At 37.8% G+C, this 20126-nt stretch overlaps 2 protein-coding genes and 1 long non-coding RNA gene across 3 annotated transcripts in view; 2 read left to right on the forward strand and 1 right to left on the reverse strand.

Annotated features, from left to right (window-relative positions):
- LOC134675479 (uncharacterized) overlaps positions 1-20126 on the forward strand; it is an 87557-nt gene that overhangs the window by 9817 nt on the left and 57614 nt on the right. The window lies entirely within an intron of this gene.
- LOC134675589 (protein lethal(2)essential for life-like) lies at positions 10400-11266 on the forward strand. Its single transcript, XM_063533888.1, has one exon. The coding sequence runs from the start codon at positions 10512-10514 to the stop codon at positions 11043-11045; it is 534 nt and encodes a 177-aa protein (XP_063389958.1). The 5' UTR covers positions 10400-10511; the 3' UTR covers positions 11046-11266.
- On the reverse strand, positions 13968-14791 carry LOC134675443 (protein lethal(2)essential for life-like). The gene has a single exon (XM_063533711.1). The coding sequence runs from the start codon at positions 14686-14688 to the stop codon at positions 14023-14025; it is 666 nt and encodes a 221-aa protein (XP_063389781.1). The 5' UTR covers positions 14689-14791; the 3' UTR covers positions 13968-14022.

Here is a 20126-nt window from a genome sequence, read left to right on the forward strand (position 1 = left end):
CAAGAAATCATTATTAAGTACCTACTCAAGAACCGCAAAACAAACCGTAATATTCTCGCAGATGGTTATACTACGAATTATTTGTGATTTTTTGGCATATTACATATATCCGTCACGGGTGCAGCTTTTAAAAAAAAAACATTAATTGTTTCTATGGAAAAAGCACGAAAACCAAAGTCAACTGTTGTGAGATATTTTGATTTTTTGTACCGGCTAAATACATTTTGTTTGAAAATCATAACTCATAACTAGTATTTTCGACTCAAATCGTCTGAAACTTACAACTTAGCATAAACATACTGGGCAAGACCCATTTCAGTTAAAAAAAAATCTTAATATATATTATGTTGACTTTGGTTTTTGTGCTTTTCCCATAGAAACAATTAATGATTTTAAAAAAAGCCGCACCCATGACGGATATAATAATATGTAGTATGCCAAAAAATCACAAATAATTCGTAGTATAACCACCTGCGAAGACATTACGGTTTGTTTTGTTTCTTGACTAAGTAATAATGATTTTTTGTTCCTGCTCCATACATTTTTTTGAAGTGAAAACTTCTTTAGCGGCGCTGAGCACTTTTTGAGGTGGGGAAAAAATGATAAACTCGATACAGCGTAACACATAACGCGTAACGACGACGACGACGGCTGACGTCATGTGTCACGCACAATGTTATTCACCAAAGAACTTTAGTCATAACCAGGTCATAACGTATCATAATCAGGTGAATTATTTAAAACTGGAACTTTTATATTATTTAAGCAATAAAGCTCAATGTTCTAATCTTGTACGGGCTGAAATACGAGAATCTCAGTTACATTCTAACTTTATTCAAATATAATTCAATAAAGCTGCATCTTGATAAAATCGCTAATAAAAGTGAAAACTCAGAATATCATGACCAAATATATTTAGATGCGAGGTCTGCAAGGTAACTTTACAATTTCTATTCGAATTTTAAACAATTAACGCTACAAATTTAAGCTCACTAGCCAGCAATTTCGGAACTAAAGTTTTTCAATAGTAAGGAGGATGGGTCAATTATACATAGGTAGTGCTGCAGACATTTTGGACTAGTCATTGAGTTTTCCATAGAGTTTTCACTTCTGTCGGCACTCCAGGGGGCCGATTTTTGAAATTCGATCGTTCGATCGTTCGGAAATCGGTGGAAAACGGCGAAATGCTAATTTTTGAAATACTAGCGATAGAAATTGGGAATCGAGTGGTATTGACCACTCGTTTTCAATTCTATTAGTAGAATTTAAATGCCTAGTAGTAGAGATATTATTGAACGAAATTTAATACACGAAATCGAGTAGTCGAATTTAAAAAATCGGCCCCCAGTGGCCTATTTTATAAAGCTACAAGTTACAATTTACAAGCGGAAGTCTTGTTCTAACACATAGGGTTAAAAAGAGACTTCCGCTTGTAAATTGTAACTTGTAGCTTTATAAAATAGGCCACTGGAGTGCACCCCGATTTTTTTTTTAATTCGTAACTCTCATTCCACAACTTTCATACCTAATCGTCTAAAATTCATAGGTTACTATAACAATGCCTAGCAAAACCGATTTCAATCAAGAAAACATAAAAATAACTTCGGTTTCTATGTCAATGACAGCCTAATTTCAGCCCACAGTGTGGCGTCAGTCCTCACAAATTGGTATTCAACCGTCCGCACCTCATTTTATCGGTAATATCGGTCAATATCGGCGGTTGAATTCGGCGAACCAAGTTGGTGTTTGCATCCGCACCTCCTGATTCGATTGGGCAATTTAATCAGATTGGCGAAAAATTTACTAGTCAGGATCTGGTCAGGATACGCCTTTAGCCCCCATTCCCACGGGCGCTTTTACAACGCGCGTTAAAAAAGCGTTTGAATGACACCAATAGTGTATTTATTCACACGACAGCGGTGGCGCTAAATAATGACCGTAGTTATGCAGAAAACGACCAACTCAATTTTTTTATCAATGCAGAAAGAGACCAAAGCTACTGAGTTAGGGTGTAAGTCACTTTGACAAATATAAAAAGTTGGTCGCTTTCTACAGAACTACGGTCTTTTATCACGCGTTGTTAGATTTTCGACTTACCTAAGCCTTGGTCATTAAATCGAATTTAGAGTGCGGACAGATTCAAGCGCTTTTTAACGCGCGTTGAAAAAGCTCTCGTGCGAATGGGGGCTTAGAGTCCGTCGCTGCGACCGGCTGTAACGACCGATTTGTAAAAATGCATCGTTAAGCCCGCTCCACACTCGTGCGCGAATCGCGGCGCGAAGCCGAGTCTGGAGTCGATTTCGCATATCAGCGAACTAGACTCCACACTCGCGTTCGCGGCTTCGCCCGCGATTCACGCGCATAGTCTGGAGGGCGCTTTACATTAGGTCCGTGTTCTATGTATAAGCCCCTTTAGCAATCACCGCTACCTGATTGGCTACTAGGCTAATCAAATTCAAATTTTTCAGTTATGACATTTATAATGGGACCAACTTCGTAATCACTTAAGCTTTTTTGGCCGTTTCATACATTTTGATCGAGTGGATGTCGACGTTTTCTATGGGAAGGCCAATATTTTTTTTGGGATTTCGGGGTTGGTCCGATAGAAAAAGTTGTTCAGTATGACCCAGTATGACGGGCGTAAGCCATAATGCTATGTTGGGGGCTGCAATCGTGTCCTGGCTGCTCCTTCGTCGGATGCTATTGCAGCTTGTACGAAAGGCTTTAGTATATAGAATAAGTTAGTTGTAAGAATGTATAAATTTGTAGTTTTTTATGGAGCGACATGTTCACCTCAGTGACAAGCTCTAAAAATAAATAGAAAAAAAAAGTATGACGGGCGGCTATACTAATCTGTAGACACATATTATTAATCTGTGAGCTAGTTCAGCTAATATTTCACGTGCATCTGTTATTTGTGCACGCTTTTTGGAAATAATTATATCTCTGGCGTCAACAATCGGAATCTTTTTTTTGAGTTGAGGGATTGCGATGTTGAGGCTTGATTTTTGATCTGAAAGAAATTCAATCAAGATTAATTTTATCATGAGCAATCCAAGCTATAGTCCGTTTTTTTTAGCATTAGAAAGAACTTCGCAGAAGTAAGCTTCTGGTTCCAAATCCGGCACTTTCAGCGGTAATAATTTGAAGTAAATTATATGTATTGACCATGCTACATTAGATAATTCAATAATTATTAACAATTAAAGAGCCCGATAAAGACTGCACGCTTGCTTCTGTGGAGTTCTTTCTAATGCTAAAAAAAACGAACTATATTCAATAGCAATACACAACAGTATAAGCAAGTTACCTTTTATTTTAATTCCGTCGTATTTGTATGATATCCTTTAAACTCTTGTCAATTAAAGGCATATCCAGATTAGTCAATTTTTCGCCAATCTGATTCAATTGCCCGATCGAATCAGGAGGTGCGGACGCAAATACCAATTTGGCTCACCGAATTCAACCACCGATAATGACCGATATTACCGATAAAATGAGGTGCGGACGCAAGAATACCAATTTGTGAGGTTAGTATTTTCGTTCTGGGGCATTTATTCAATTTCATCATCATCATCGTCATCTCAGCCATAAGACGTCCACTGCTGAACATAGGCCTCCCCCTTTTTTGGGGGGTGAATGCCATAATCGCCACGCTTGGCAGGCGGGTTGGCGATCGCAGTCGAGTACACCGAATTTGAGGGACGCTGCTGCCTGTCCACCGGTGGTCTTGGACGTGGTTTAAGGACATACCCGTTTATTCAATTAAGAGGGCTCTAATATCACCATAAATCTAAAATTGGAGATTGACGCCAATTTCATTACTGATCAAATCGACCGATTCGATCAGTCCCGAAGGAATAAGGAAGTCTTCGTTAAATAATACAAAAAGAGAGTGTGTAACTCAGAAACTTAGGTCAGATCCAACGGTCTACTTCTGTTAAAAACTATTAATAAGAATTCTCTGTAAAGGCTTCGTCACACAGGCGCGTTTTCCGGGCGGCGCGTGAGCGGGGCGCGCCGCGTAACTAAAGCCCCTCATTCACACTCCTACCTTGTCGTCCGCCTCGCAGGACTACGGTGTAAGATATAGCTCACACACCATCCTACTTTGTAGTCCGTCTCACAGGACTACGGAGCAAGAAATAGCTTACACACGGTACTAAGGGCCTACCGCGAACCACGTTGGACGTGCTAGGCAGCACCCCTGCCCTGTCACACTTACGTACGAATTTACACGCGCGACGGAGGGGCAACACGTCGAACGTGGTTCGCGGTAGGCCCTCTGTTTTGCCGTCCATCACCAGTACTATGGCATCCTACTTGAGTTTGTAGGACGGCTCGTAGTCCGCAACCCCCATACACGATCCTACCCAACGAGGCGGATTACGAGGCGAACTACAAGGTAGAGTGTGAATGGGGGGCTTAACAGACTATCGCACCGCACCGTGACCTTGGAGTGTCGCACCCATAAGTGAGAGCGAGAAACGTATATCTCTTTTCTTTGTTAGTAGAAAAAGGCGGCAAATTGGAAAAATGTAGGCGCGAAGGGATATCGTCCCATAGAAAATTTTAATTTCACGCCTTTTTTTACTGACAAGATTTGCTTGACCACCTATAGCTACTTTACATATAAAACGCTCACGCCCCGCTCGCGCGCCACCCGTAAAACGCGCCTGTGTGACGAAGACTTAATTATAGTTCGTCAAACATATGTATCTCTGGTCAAACCAATTTGACAGTCAGTAAGCCCCCATTCGCACGACAGCTTTTTCAACGCGCGTTAAAAAAGCGCTTGAATCTGGTCGCACTCTAAATTCGACTTAACGACCAAAGCTTAAAGTCTAAAATCCAACAACACTGAATAAAAGCGTCACCGTTGTCGTGTGAATACATAAATGGTTATCCATTTGTGTCATTCAAACGCTTTTTTTAACGCGCGTTGAAAAAGCTGTCGTGCGAACGGGGCCTAAGAACCAGGAAAACTATACTCATTTAAAGTAGCTAACACACTATCGCACCGCACCGCGACCCTGGTGCGTCGCATTCATGAATGAGAGCGAGAAACAGATATCTTTTTCTCGCCCTCACTTACCAGTGCGAAGGGTCGCGGTGCGTGCAAATTGCAGGCACCTTTCTCTGTCATTCTATTCTAATTATAGCTGGTTTGCAAATCTTATCAATAAAAAAAGGCGCGAAATTCAAATTTTCTATGGGAAGAGATCCCTACGCGCCTAAATTTTTCAAATTTGCCGCCTTTTTCTACTGACCAGATCTGCTTGACCAAGTATACATTTCATGGATCGAACAATTGTTTCCGTCTGGAAAGCCCCCTCCACACTCGTGCGCGAATTGCGGCGCGAAGCCGCGAACGCAAGTGTGGCGTCGATGTTCGCAGACAGCGAAATCGACTCCACACTCGCGTTCGCGGCTTCGCCCGCGATTCACGCGCATAGTCTGGAGCGGGCTGAAGAAAAATATATCTCTTTCTCGCTCTTACTTATGGGCGCGACGCACCAAGATCGCGGTGCGGTGCGATAATATGTTAGCTACTTAACCTTACCATTATCTGCTTATTTTTTGCGCATGGCAACATTACTGAATCGTAAACTTAAAAATCGTCGCCCCATCCCTAGAATATCACTCTATGTGTCAAATATTTATAGTCTGTGGTGTGGAGCGAAAAGTGGACGCCAATTATTGGGCTGTACATTCTTGGGTTGAGCAATCCCGGGTCGAACATTATCGGTACGGGCCAATAATATGCGACCAATATTCGGCGTCCACTAAATGGATTCGTATTATTGGGTCGTGTATTATTGGGTTGAGCGTTATCAGGGTGTACAAGCTCGGTCCGTGCCAATAATACGAAGCCACTCTTTGAACAGGGCAGTAGTGTACAACCCAATAATACGCATCCAAAAAAGTGGACGCCTATTATTGGGCTGTACATTATTTGGTCGTGTATTAACCGGACTCTTTGATTTGACCATTCCATTGACATGACGATTTTGACAGTTCTGGTGAGGGCTTTCTACTTTTTTTTTATGACTATGAACAAAATTCTTTCAGCCAAAACTGTGTTCATGTTTTAGTGTTATTTTAGTTTTGTTAATTTTTTATATATTTCAAAACATGGATTAAATGGTGTTCAATATGGAATATTCAAATAAATAACCCATTTTCATTGCTTCCATAGTGTATTATTTACAACGCCATCTAGTGTCGAGTAGCGGATTCGAGCTAGATGAAGAGCAGGGCTCGCAACATTTTGTAATAAAAGTCGTAAGATGTTGTAATAAAACCGAGGCGTTTATTCAAGATAGAGTCTGTGCGGAAAGAGAAGAGTCGTGGCAGAAACGGGAACTAACATTTTAAATTTTATATGGCAATCAAACCTTTGACACCTGTCTTGTAAAAAGTAAACAAACTTCTGTCAATGTATATTTTTATTAACAAAAACCGCAAGTTTTATGTGTAAAATATTTTCAAAACACGATAAAGCCGTACATAAAACCACAAGGAAAATTATATTTAACATTGTTCGGTTTTGTCAGCGGGAAGAAAACGGCTAAAAGCCGACTATCGACTTACAAAAAGTCGCGGAACGTGTTTCCGCTATTCGCGGGTATTGATGTTGTATTTAATATTAAATAATTACCTATTTAATAAGCCCCCTAAGTAACTTGTCTCCGGTACATAATCGGTAAGTATATTCATTCAAAAAATATTAATTTTCATAAATATGCAGGTCATTCATGATCTTTAAAATAACTGACAAATAGTCTTGATACTTGCCATTTTATGCATATTTATATGTAATTTCTTTTTCAGGCTTGTGTAAAAGTACCTACGGTATCTCGAATAAAAGACCGCTAAGTAGGTGATATACAAGAATTCGTAATCTACGTGCCGGATTCAAGCACATCCAGTTCAGATAAAGATAGTTCTATGAGTGTCCCTGGTTGTTTTGAAGCTAGCTCAAACATAAGTGACATTTAATATTTTAATTCAGACTTCGATTACAAAGAATAAAACTTTTTCTAATAACATATTTCTTTATTTGTAGGTTCTGTTAGTTACGAAATTATATTTCATATTTAGCAGTGACTTTTCGGCGAAGTAAAATATCGTGAGATGAGAGAACCGGACATATCCCCAATAAGGCCTACCTACTTATGCACTATTTTTATTCATATTCATATTTATTATTAATAATGTACACATATACATTACAAGTCAAGTTTACAATGGGTGAAATATATCCCAGATAAAATTACAGTTCTATTGCCCAATTTCTACCCGATCTAGTTACCCGGTTTTAATAACTGTTGGACTGCACAGATTAGGCAGTGGCAGTACATAAATGAGACTCGTATCTTGTTTGGTACTAAAATTACAGTTGTATTGGGCAGATTCTTAAATAGTTTTAGCAGTTTTGTCAATCGCAGTCACTTTTTAGTATCTGAGATATAAAAACAAGTGTATTTTAAAAAGAAAACTAGTGCCTGCGCTCAATCAGAGGATTGAGTTGACGGGCCGACACCACCACCAGGCTCCGTTTCGTAAGCCGTGGTAAAAAACCGGAACAAAAGGGATTCAAGTATCATGACCTTTAGTGTCGTACTATAATCACGTGACCAGTGTTGTCAGCATAGCAAAAACCATAAAATAGCACTGGCGCGCCCTCAAATCCCACGACTCTTCTCTTTCCGCACAGACTCTACCAACTGTTTCTATACTTCGTTTTTTTTAGCATTAGAAATTAGGTAAACAATCTTGATGTGTCTTTTAATTGAAAAACACATTTTAAAAATAAGTTACGGCAAATATGTAACAATTATGAATCTAATACAATCATTTATATTCTTCTGCTTTCATAAGTAATAGTTATTGATTTATAAAAAGTGTTTTTCAATTAAAAGACATGCCAAGATCGCTTACCTTCTTTCAAGTTCTTTCTAATGCTAAAAAAAACGAACTTATAACCCCTGGAGACGAGTAGCACGCAATTGAAGTTCGCGAAAATCGAGATACTTCCATTCCATTCTAGCAAGTTCTTAGCGATCGATGTGTTCTAGAACGCGGTTCGTGACCTCTCAAGGTCGCTAGACTAATCCAGAGCAAAATTGATGATTAAAGTAATACGTTATCTAGATAGTGAAAATTGATAATATAGTTTTATCGTATATCGTACAGGGTAGGTGGGAGTGGTAAATATATTTTTATGCGACATAGAAGTGAAGGCTAATGTCATGCTAATGTAGTTTGAGAATCGAAAATTACTTCAGTAAGGTATGTTGGGGTAATATCGGATGCGGGTGAAGATCGTAGGAAATTCATTTCCGCCAAAATAGGCTTTATTTCTTAATTTTGACCACAATGTGCAAGACGCTATTTCATTGCGCTTCGGACACCAGTGTCCCTCCGGAGCTCAGTGATGTTGGATGGGTGCTATGCGCCTTTAAAGAGAACAAGGTAATTTTGGTCATGTTCCTGGCCATCCGATCTTCGCCCTGTAATTTCTGTCGTGTATTGTGATAAAACTGTGGTTGTTTTTGTGATTTAGTGGATGTCAAATTTCGTTTTGAAGGTTTATCTTGAAATCAATCCAATCAAAACAGACCTAGGACTGCCGTAGACCGATTTCCGATCTTTACCCTTGCAAGTAAAGGATAGCAACAATCCGATCTTTACCCATTTAAAATTTAGCAGTGATTGTCAAACTTAGATTTTTTATGACTGCAATAACTCTGTTTTTATCGTAATTATTTCGTTCCTTTATTTTTATTCGAGGACGGTAATTCAAAAGGAGAAGATTCTAGCAGTGTACGTAGCCATATATGTATGAATGTATTACTTAGGACATTGTTTCTATTGACATATCACACTTTGAGAGCCACAGATTTACCAAATTTTCGTATATGGGTCAAGATCGGATGCAAAAATACAAAGTTTTAACAATTTGATGAGAACTTTTAAGTTTCCAGTTATTCGTGGCTGAAATTCATATACGTTGGAGGAGGTTAAACATCGGATATACTCTTTTAGATACCTTATTATCTGAGCATTAGAACCGGTTTTTTTTCGCCATCCGATGTTCACCCGGGATGACAAATTCATCGTTACCCTCGAATAAAAATATGTCTCATCTTTACACTCGTATAAAACTGAAACCGTTGAACATTGAAGGTTGCCAATATTCAGGCTTAAACTTCGGTTATTATTTAACGATTTGCACCATATTTTTAGAAGCTGACACGCACTGAGATCGAGGAAAAAAAATATTTCGCGAGGTCTCCCAATTAGTCCCAAATCCGTCCGGTATTATCCCAACATACCTTACGCGATTTCTAAAGAATCACAGGCCATGATGTTATCCGCTCCCTGCATGAATACAACATGCAAAAGATGAATGGAACTTGAATGAATGGATGTAATAGGCAAAAGGACTGTTAGGCAAAAATAACGGTCAGCTGTTCTTTAGACCGTCATGTGTTCGATCATTTTATCAATTGTAAGAATAGTTGCTGTATTTAACAATAAATAAATAATAACAATTAGGAATTGTTGCAGTATTTTAGGATACCTACCTATAATAATCAGATAAAATCTACATAGGAAATAATAAGAACACAAACTCACCGTACTTATAAAAAAAATCATACACTTTACAGTCTTTACTTTACACGTCACGAATTTTTGTACAGTATACAGGGTGGTATACTGAGTAAGCATAGGCACAAATATGTTTTAAGAACAATGATTTATGTATATAGTTATGCAACAGGTAACATAATAATTGTAGATGGCGCTATTCTAGAGTATTATTTTATAGACTAATAACTGTAATAATTATTTTATTATTCAAAAAAGGTATAGCATGGATCTGTTTAGTTGTATCTATTTCGTAAGAACAATGATTTATTTTGTGAAACAGGATTGACCATAATAAATAATTGCATTTAAATTAGGTACTTACCAAACAAATTATTCAGTCTAACTAAGTGTATAAGTAAGTAAGTCGTTTTATTACTTATAAACTAAAAAAAGGAAGAGGGGATTATCGGAACCCTTTTTTCTCAAACAATCCTGTTTACAATATATGTACCTAATTAATTTCAATTAAGTACAAAACCTAAATAAAATATTTTCCTCGCCAGCTCTCATAATATTACGAACTAAGTACATATTGCAACAATAAGTACAATACATCCATTATTCGTCTAGACAAATAAAGAATGTACTAGAATAACCTCGAAAGTCCCAAGGCCCATCAAACGGATCAATAAACAGCTGTGCCCCACACACACACACGCACATTGCCACACGCTCCGCCTTTGTTCTCGAAATTTCTACTCGCCGCTAGATGTCTCACTCGATTATATATAAGCGCGCCGGCCGGCGAACCGGCATGTTATTCGAAAGAAAGCAACGCAACTGTAAACATTCGGTGCAACGCACTGCGATCTTATTTGAAGCGGAAGAAATCTAAGCTAGCCAACGCAAAAATGTCTCTGCTACCTTTCATCATGGGCTTGGACCATCCCCACCGCCTGATGGAACAGGACTTCGGGCTCGCCTTGACTCCTGATGACTTACTCACCGCGGCCGTATCTCCAATGCTGTCCAGAGATTACTACCGTCCCTGGAGGCAGCTGGCCGCCGCAGCGCGAGACGTCGGCTCCACCATCAAGTCAGACAAGGAGAAGTTTCAAGTAAACCTCGACGTGCAACACTTCGCGCCTGAAGAGATCACTGTCAAGACAGCCGATGGATTCGTCGTCATCGAGGGAAAACATGAGGAAAAGAAGGACGAGCATGGATACATCTCTCGGCAGTTTACAAGACGGTACGCGCTTCCTGAAGGCTGCAACTCTGAGACCGTGGAGTCAAGGCTATCTTCTGACGGAGTCTTGTCCGTCATCGCTCCCCGCGTGGCTCCAGCTTTGAAGAACGAGAGGAGTGTCCCCATCAGCCAGACTGGACCGGTTAGGAAGGAAATCAAGGATCAGTCGCCACAGGCCAACGGCGATAAGAAGTAATTCCCTTATGTGAACTTTATTCGTCATAAAATTTAGCCTTCTTACGTGGCAGAGCCAATAAGAAAGCTAAATTTCTATGGCTGCGTTTTAGTCGTGTCAGTATTTTCGTACTCAATTGCATTTCCAAATGATTTTTTTTTGTGATAAAGACTGATTTTGTAAAAAAAAAGTCAAACTCCTTAATTATGTATTAGGTTTAAATAAATTTCCTTTTATGCGTATATTATGTTTTATTTATTACGACTACCCTATAAGCTACCTCACATACAAGGTGTAACAAAATATAGGCGTCCATTTAATTAAGGGCGGATTCTGACTAAGAAATCATTAGGAAATATTACCTTTTAGGTAATTTAAGTTTATAGAACTTTATTTTTATCAAAGAAATTAGCTTAAGTTCTCTTAAGCTAACTTGACTACAACATAACTAAAAATACTTAATCGGTAAGTATAGCGAGTGCATGCGTACTCACTAAAACTCATTACTAAACGTATTTTAGTTGTATAATACATTCTTTTTTCTTTTACTTATTCCTCGAATACGCCCTTGTTTGTTACCAGTTTGACAAGGTGAAGGTGACCTTGTACTTGATCAATACATGGGAGTAAACAGTGACTACGGGTGGTATTCCATCTGTGCAAATGTGTATTGCGTCTCACATTTTGCTTATAGAGAGAGAGAGACGCATTAACATTCTACAGAAATTGGACAGGTGGAATACCACCCTAAATTTCTTGGTCCAATGTGAACTTGCGTAGAATAATTGCAAGCGTCACTTGTGACTTTACTTTACTTTATCCTCTCGAAACCTAATCTTATTTATCTGATAGTAGGTAACTTCAGTTATTATGATTGTTATCAAACATTACAAAATTGTAAGTCGGTCACCACATTTATTTTCCTTTTAGCCTGTAGCCCAAAATGGCCAAAATTTTTTGCCACTTTAGAAAAGCGTAATACCTATTGTGAACGCTAAATCTTACCTATTGGCGACAAGCATTCTACGGTGGGTGTAGCTAGGTAAACAATAAAATAACAAATGGAATGTAAAAATATTTTCATGAAAATTTAACCTTCATTGAGGAAGTACCTACATAAAATACAAATGTCGATACGAAGTCCCAGACAACCACACCAAATTACAAATGCGGTAGATGAGGACGCCACCATCTATACGTAAAGAGGAAGCTAGTAAGGAAAATTGGTGCTGGCATTGTTAGCCACCTGCTGCGCGGTTAAAATTGCGCGACAGTTATGCAAGTATGTGTAGGTATGTTGCATTAGTGCATTGACCGATACAATGCCCGTAGCAACGAGCAACGAGGGGCGACGTCTCGACCAGTCTATTTATAGAATATTTCAAGGTTAGGCAGTAATAAACATGATTCTGATCTGGATCTGTGTTATGATGTGTATAAAATAAATATACATGATAAAGAAACATGCCAAGGTTAATAGGATTATATTTTTATTTTTATAAAATTTTAAATAATTAGGTATACTTTTTTATCTGAGGGCCATATTGCGCTTCAGAATTAGCTTATTAGTCTGTTTGAGATCCTGAAAACGGTAAAAAATAAAGATACTACTCCTAAAAATACGTGTGATACCTCATTAGATTCGTCATGATGTCTAGAAAAATGTATTCGAAGCGTGTATTAGCACACAAAAAATATCAAAAGTTATGAACAAAAAAAGGAAGGAAAAAGTAGTTATTTTATTTCCCCAATATCTCAAAAAGTATTAATATTTAAAAAACCAAAATTAATATTATAAAAGAGGAGGATATTTTCAATTAAACATTTCATACTTGCAGAACTGTATCTCCATTATTTATACTTTTTATTCAACGCTGAACACAGCCCTCCGCGCCTCATTTTCGAGAAACGGGCGCGGCGGGAAAAAACGATTACGTAACATTAAATATAATTTTAAAGGTATTAAATATTCATTGAAAAATTTAAAAAAAATATGGTGTATCTAAAACATGTCAACACATGTAATATATACCTGTAGAAATTTATCTTAAAGTTATTTTTTCAACAAGTTAGACAATTGTTAATTAACAAAATTTTCTCAAACTTCCTTCTTTATTGAAAACGACTAAAAATGTAGGTAGGTATGTACGTGTTTTTACTAAGAAGAGAAGATTTTTTGCAACAACTCATAAACGGCTGGACCGATCATGTTCGCTATAAATAGTTTTAAAAATTAAAAATGGATCGAAATTCAAAAAGGTTAGAGGGGTCGGGCACCTTTTTGTTCTTTCGGAGCGTTTATTTCTGAAAATATTAACTTTTTCAAAAAATGGTTTGTGAAAACCTTTATTTGTTTTGAAAGACCTAGGTATCCAAGAGGTATCCAACGATGTCCCATACTATTGGAACAAAGCAAAAAAAATTGAAATATACTAACGAGGGGTGCTCTAAAAATTTTTTCTTTTTGTACTTTTTATTTTGTGCAGTTACCCCATAAGCGTTAAGCGTCGAAGTTAGAAAACGAAATGAAGTTGAGTTTTGTAAAAACAGGACCGAGAAAAGACCTTTGCATACAAAATTTTTTTAAGACAACAGCAAACACATACATACATAATTATTTGTAGATTTTTGCCTGGAAGTCGGAATAAAAAAACCACAAACCTTTTCATTGTTGCACCTTGTATGTTGCACATAGAAATTTAATGTATCACATTGATATGTACATACCCCATTACATACCTATACAATCTTATCACTTTAAATGCCGCAAAAGATAAACGAATATTTAGAAAGTATTGCAATGCAATGCATGTGCTGTTATTAGATGTGATAGGTATAACTTACTTACTCGGAGTAGATATTTTTGTGGGAGAAACAGAAAACAATAAAAGAAGAATTTATAAAAAAAAATTTTTATTAAAAAAATCAGTCTTAAACAAGGTTTTCGTTAGTTGACTAGCCATAGCCACTTAACATAAAGATTAACAGAAACGGGTACCTAATTTTTCTTGGAGCAACTGTCCTTATCACAAGTTTCTGTATAGGGATTTTTGGGTAGCTCTGGGCTTTCCTTTATTTCCTTGATTTCTTTCCTAATCGGGCCAGTCTGCGTGATGGGTACTACTCTCTCCGATTTGTTCTCCAATTGCAACCTTCTCGGAGCCGACACCGTCAGGACTCCATCACTGGACAGCTGGGATACCACCTTCTCCGGCTCCACACCCTCAGGCAAAGAGTATCTCCTCACAAACTGACGAGAGACGAAGCCATGGTCATCTTCCTTTTCCTCATGCTTTCCTTCAACGACTACATAACCATCTACAGTCTTAACTGTGATCTCATCAGGGCTGAAGTGCTGAACGTCCAAGTTTATCTGAAACTGGTCTTTATCCGTCTTAATGGTGGATCCTACGTCTCGGCTGATTGAAGCTAGGTGACGCCAGGGACGATAGTAGTCGTGGAATGAGAAAGGCGAAAACATGGAAGTCAGGAAGTCACCAGGTGCGAACTCCAAGCCGAAGTCTTGATCGAATAAGCTGTTCCGCCGTCTGTACAAGTCTCGTCTCTCTGATTTCTCTCCACATTTCTCTTCAGCCAAAGCTAAATAAGCTCCAATGATGACTAAGAAGATGAAAGTATACGTAGATGCACTAAATGTCTTCATTATGAGCGTGTTTTGAGCGTACTTTTCGTGTTTTTCTCGAAATCGCAGCGAAATTCACTTTGAAGAATTCACTTGACAATTGACGCAAAACGCCGGCCGGCGCTTGTTTATATAGCAGCCCCGACATCTATCGGCGAGTAGAATCACGTGGAAGCTTCTCGTAATTACTGACGTGTTCGTTTCGTTGTAGGGACACGTTGGATGCGTTGATATTTTATTTATCTTGGCCGATTCTCATTGGCGAAGGTCATTGATATTTTTTATTATGCAATTTTTATTCAAAATCAAAAAATCAAAAAATCAAAATATACTTTATTCATGTAGGCCTAGCAACAAGCTCTTATGAATCGTAATTAATCTTAATCTAATTATCAGAGCAATTTATTGAGGTTAATATTATTCCCATGGACCTGTTTTGTCTAACGTAAAACTGGCCTATTTTTTAATATTTAAAAACAAGGACGATATTGAAAATATTTGTTTGATAACGCCGGCCGGCTTGTGCGCACACGTAGTGTAATCAGTTACAAGAATGACTGGCAGTTTTGGTTAAATTGTTACAAACTTTATATTTCGAACTTTAATTTCTCACCTAAGCTGTTTTGTTCTTAATAAGAATCATCATCATCAACATATCAGCCCTTTATCGCCCACTGCTGAGCATAGGCCTCTCTTCTAGTACGCCACTTGTCCCGGTCCTGAGCTAATCTCATCCAGCAGTGACCCGCAATTTTCCGGATGTCGTCCACCCAACGAGGCAACGGACGCCAGGCACTTCTTTCATTTGAAAGCGGCCACCATTCTGTTAACATTTTAGTCCACCTGCCATCACTCTGCCTAGCAACATGTCCTGCCCAATTCCATTTTAGTTTGGTAATGACGAAACCCACGTCATGCACCTTGGTGCGGCGACGGATCTCGACATTCCTTACTCGATCTTGAAGCTTGATACCGAGCATGTCCCCTACATGTGACATTGTTTCTTACTTCCATACTAAAGGAAAGAAGTCTTGCTTCAAAACGTGGTTGTCACACCCTGAAGTTACACCAGCTTTGAAAGAAATATCGCAGCCATTACAAAGCCTTCCTGAAGAAATCATGGCTATGCTGGAAAAGTTCACCTGCTACCTATATGACCCACAAATAGCACATTTGTCGGTCAACTTGGTACGCAAGGAGCTATTTGCTACTAAAAATAAATTGGTAACCAGCATCCCCCCCAACATCGGCAGCATTACATAAACACGCGCTCCGTCTCACATCAAGCAGGCCACTTATGGGGTGATATGCCCTTATTCTTGATGATGCCTCTGTGTCATCGCCATCCTCTTGGGGTTGGAAGTCATCTAATGGCAGTTGGGAATCGCAATGGTCTGATGCCAGGGAGATATTTATTTATTTATTTACATATTTAGATATGGCGTGAATTATCATACTTGGACCATTGCGGCTCTAAAAAAGGCTGCGAAACAATGCGCTGCACGTGTCAGAGGGTGGGTCTACCCTGCACAGTGCAATGCAGCACTTGCAAAGGCAACTGCAAAAACGGAAGGTACTCATACGTAAATCACGCCAAACTGTCCCGCCCTCCATTACTATTTCAATACTACACACATTGAAATAGTAATGGAGGGGCGGGACAGTTTGGCGTAGTTCATCTCTATATAATATATTTAATTTAATTATATTAGGTATATTTTGTTCTGATTTCATATGAAATTTCTTTTCTTTCTGTTCAAACACATCGGACGAAGATGATAAAGAGGAATAAATTTGAACCCACGGGTGTAGGTACCTTAGGGCGGATGGCGCTTAAGCTATTATTAACGCCGCTCCAATACTATTCCGGTGCTAAGAGACGTAGGCGCCAGCCGCCATACCTTTTCCCGTGATGGTCACAAATAATAAGCGGAAATACAATTTATTTATTAATTTATAGCTTAATAAATAAAGGAAATATGTTTTCAGTTCTTTTTTTGCCTTTAAATCATCAAAGTTCTCAGTTTTGACGCGAGCCGCGCGAGCGGGCTGTTTCGTACGGCAGTTACGCGCTTTTTGAAATGCGCATAGTTCAAAAATTACTCAACGGATTGTTAAGATTATTTTTTTATTTTACAGATAATATTATCAGGTTTCATTTAAATTAAAGAAAATGTGATCATATTATAGAATATTTAGTTGTTATTTTTATTAGAAGGAAAAAAATTAAAGAAAAAAAACACAATTTTCTTAATATTCGGCCGCCATCTTTAATTTATTAAATGCCATATTTTTTATTCGATTACAGGTGTCAATACGAATTGATCGATATATCAATCACCAAAATCGGTGCAGCCGTTATGTGTCTATAATTTTTTTAAATATTGCAGCCGCCATTTTGGAAAAGGTCCGCCATCTTGAATTCTAGTGAATGAAATTTGTGTTTCCTCGGATGAAATCATTCAGGTTGGTCCCTAGTATCACTGGGCAAAGGGGCTTGCTTTCTGCCAAAAATGCAGCTTTCGATGTAAATATCGCCGTAAGCCCTACTACTAAACTAAAATATACTAATCGAGCTGTTTTCACATCAGTTAACTGACGGATTTTGCTCACTGCAAAAGCTGCAGAGCTCAGTCTATTCGAAAGAGTAGCAATATGGGGACCCCACTGGAGTTTAGAATCTAAAGTTATACCAAGAAAAACTGTACTATCAACTAATTCCAATTCCTCATCCTTCACAATGACACTTGCTTGCACATGCCTTACGTTACTACTAGTGACAAACTTAATACATTTAGTTTTTTTCTCATTTAACATTAAATTATTAACATTGAACCAATTTACTACTTTTGAAATAGCATTGTTTACATCATTGTAAGCTTGTTGCTGTCGTTTGACTTTGAAAATAAGTGAGGTGTCGTCTGCAAACAATACTATATCATGGTGGGTCTTAACAAGGAATGGCAAGTCATTTATGTAGATAAGGAACAGGAAAGGCCCCAATATTGACCCCTGTGGTACACCCATAGAGACCAATGACCCAGGTGATCGCTGTCCATTCACATCGACCCTTTGTATTCTACCATTTAAGTAGGACTTAAGTAAATTCAGTGCCGATCCTCTAACGCCGTAATAATGAAGTTTCCTGATTAATGTTTCATGACAAACACAGTCGAAGGCCTTAGATAAATCACAGAAGACACCTAAAGCATCTCGTGACTCCTCCCAGGCATCGAAAATATGCTTAATTAGCTCAACACCAGCATCGGTTGTTGAGCGACCCCGTGTAAAACCAAACTGCTTATTATGCATAAAATTATTAACGTTAAAATGTCGTACTAATTGAGAAAGAACTAATTTTTCAAAAGTCTTGCTAAATGTTGGTAGCACAGATATCGGTCTAAAGTTAGTGGGGTCAGAGCTGCTACCAGATTTAAATAAAGGAATTACTTTACTATGTTTCATTAGATCAGGAAACTCGCCGCAATCAACACTGTTGTTAAATATAACTACCAAGTCAGGCGCTACAATTTCTACTAAGGATTTGACAGCATGGACAGAGACTCCCCAGAGGTCACTAGTTTTTTTGACATTAATTGATTTAAACGCCTTTATTACATCTGAGGTACAAACATGTTCAAAATGAAGGTCTCCACAACACTCTGGAGCGTTATCTTTTAATAATGTAACAGCAGATGAGGGTGATGAATTTAAATCCTTAGTTGTAGATACTGGTACCTCGGTGAAAAATTTTTCAAATTCTGTAGCTACTTCTAAATTAGAATCTATAATTTTGTTATCAATGTTTAGTTTAAGTTCTTTAATTGTGTGTTTCGAACGACCAGTCTCCACATTTATTACTTTCCAGGTTGCTTTAATAATGTCTGAACTACTTTTTATTTTCTGACTTAGATAATTTCGCTTAGCTATATGACAATCTACTTTAAACTTCTTCGAATACGCCTTCACATGTTCTTTAAATTCATCACTCTGATTAAACCGCCGTTCCTCATATAAGGCATACAGTTCACGTCTTCTTTGATGTAAGTCCGCAGTAGCCCACTCACTAAAAACTGATGCACCACTAACTACGACCGATTTTGAGGTGAATATCGCATTATAATGATTCATAAAAGTGTGAAAGAATGAATTATACATACTATTAGGACTCATATCGGAAGACAAAAAGGGTAGCGCCTGAACTAAACTTAGCTTCATTCTTTCCACGCGGTCCGAGGTTACTGGTACAAAAGTTATTTGTTTTCTCATGGTATTTTTCCTAAATGCCTCAAATACCATTAATTGACCTAAGTGGTCAGATTCTAAATTGCTGATAACTTTTTTAGCAATAGGAAAAATATCTGTGAAAATATTATCTATACAGGTTGCACTAGTAGCAGTCACTCTAGTGGGCTCCATAAACATGTGGTTGAGATTACAAGATTTAAAAAGATTCAATAATCTACAAGACATTGTTGAATTTTCCATAATATTTACATTAAAGTCGCCGCATATAAGCAATTTCTTACTAGAAGATGATATTTTATGTAGGGCAGATTCCATTATGTTTTCAAATAATTCAAAATTACTTAATGGCGGCCTATACACACAGACAACAATAAATTGCTCTAATTCAACTGCACTTAGTTCTATAGTCCGTTCAACAGACATGGATACAATGTCCTTACGTTCCTTAAATTTTAACTGACTATTTAATATAATTAATGACCCACCATGTATGGAACTAAGTCTGGTGAACGAACTTCCCGCCTGGTGATTATTAAATTGGGGCATTAATTCATTATTATGTAACCAATGTCCAGTAAGACATAAAATATCAATATTAAAATCATTCAAAAAAAGTTCAATCTGCAAATTTTTTCCTCTAATACATTGAATATTTTGATGCACCAGGTGGATATACTTTCCATGTTTGCAGTATTTTTCATTATATTTATTTAAAACTAAATTGCCAGAGACAGAATCTTTTGTCTTAACAGCTAGTTTAAATCTATTAAATCATTGGTTATGACTGGAACCAATTCCAAGTTCATACTGGGCTGCTCAATAGGAGCAGAATTGTCTGCCAAATTCTTGGCAGAAATGTCAAGTAAATAGGATAGCGATAAAGCTATTTGTCTTTTATAATAATTTGAAAGGCAACACTTGCCTTTAGTCAAAAACACCATAGGCATATGGTATTTACTAACAAAATTGTTAGTGTCAATTATACTAAACTTACTACTATATGTACAAAGATTATATAGAGATATATTTAACTTATGTCTAGTGGTATTTTCTGCCTCTGACATTTGCTCACAATAGGGGAATGTGAAAAAAAATAATTTCATGCACTGCAAGCGAGTTTAACTGTTCAAAGTATTTAATTAAATTATTTTTGTTCACATTACCCCTATTCCCCATAAGAATAAGCAGTGTTGTCTTAGAATTAATATTAC

Source organism: Cydia fagiglandana, chromosome 22, assembly GCF_963556715.1.
Source record: "Cydia fagiglandana chromosome 22, ilCydFagi1.1, whole genome shotgun sequence".
NCBI lineage: Eukaryota > Metazoa > Arthropoda > Insecta > Lepidoptera > Tortricidae > Cydia > Cydia fagiglandana.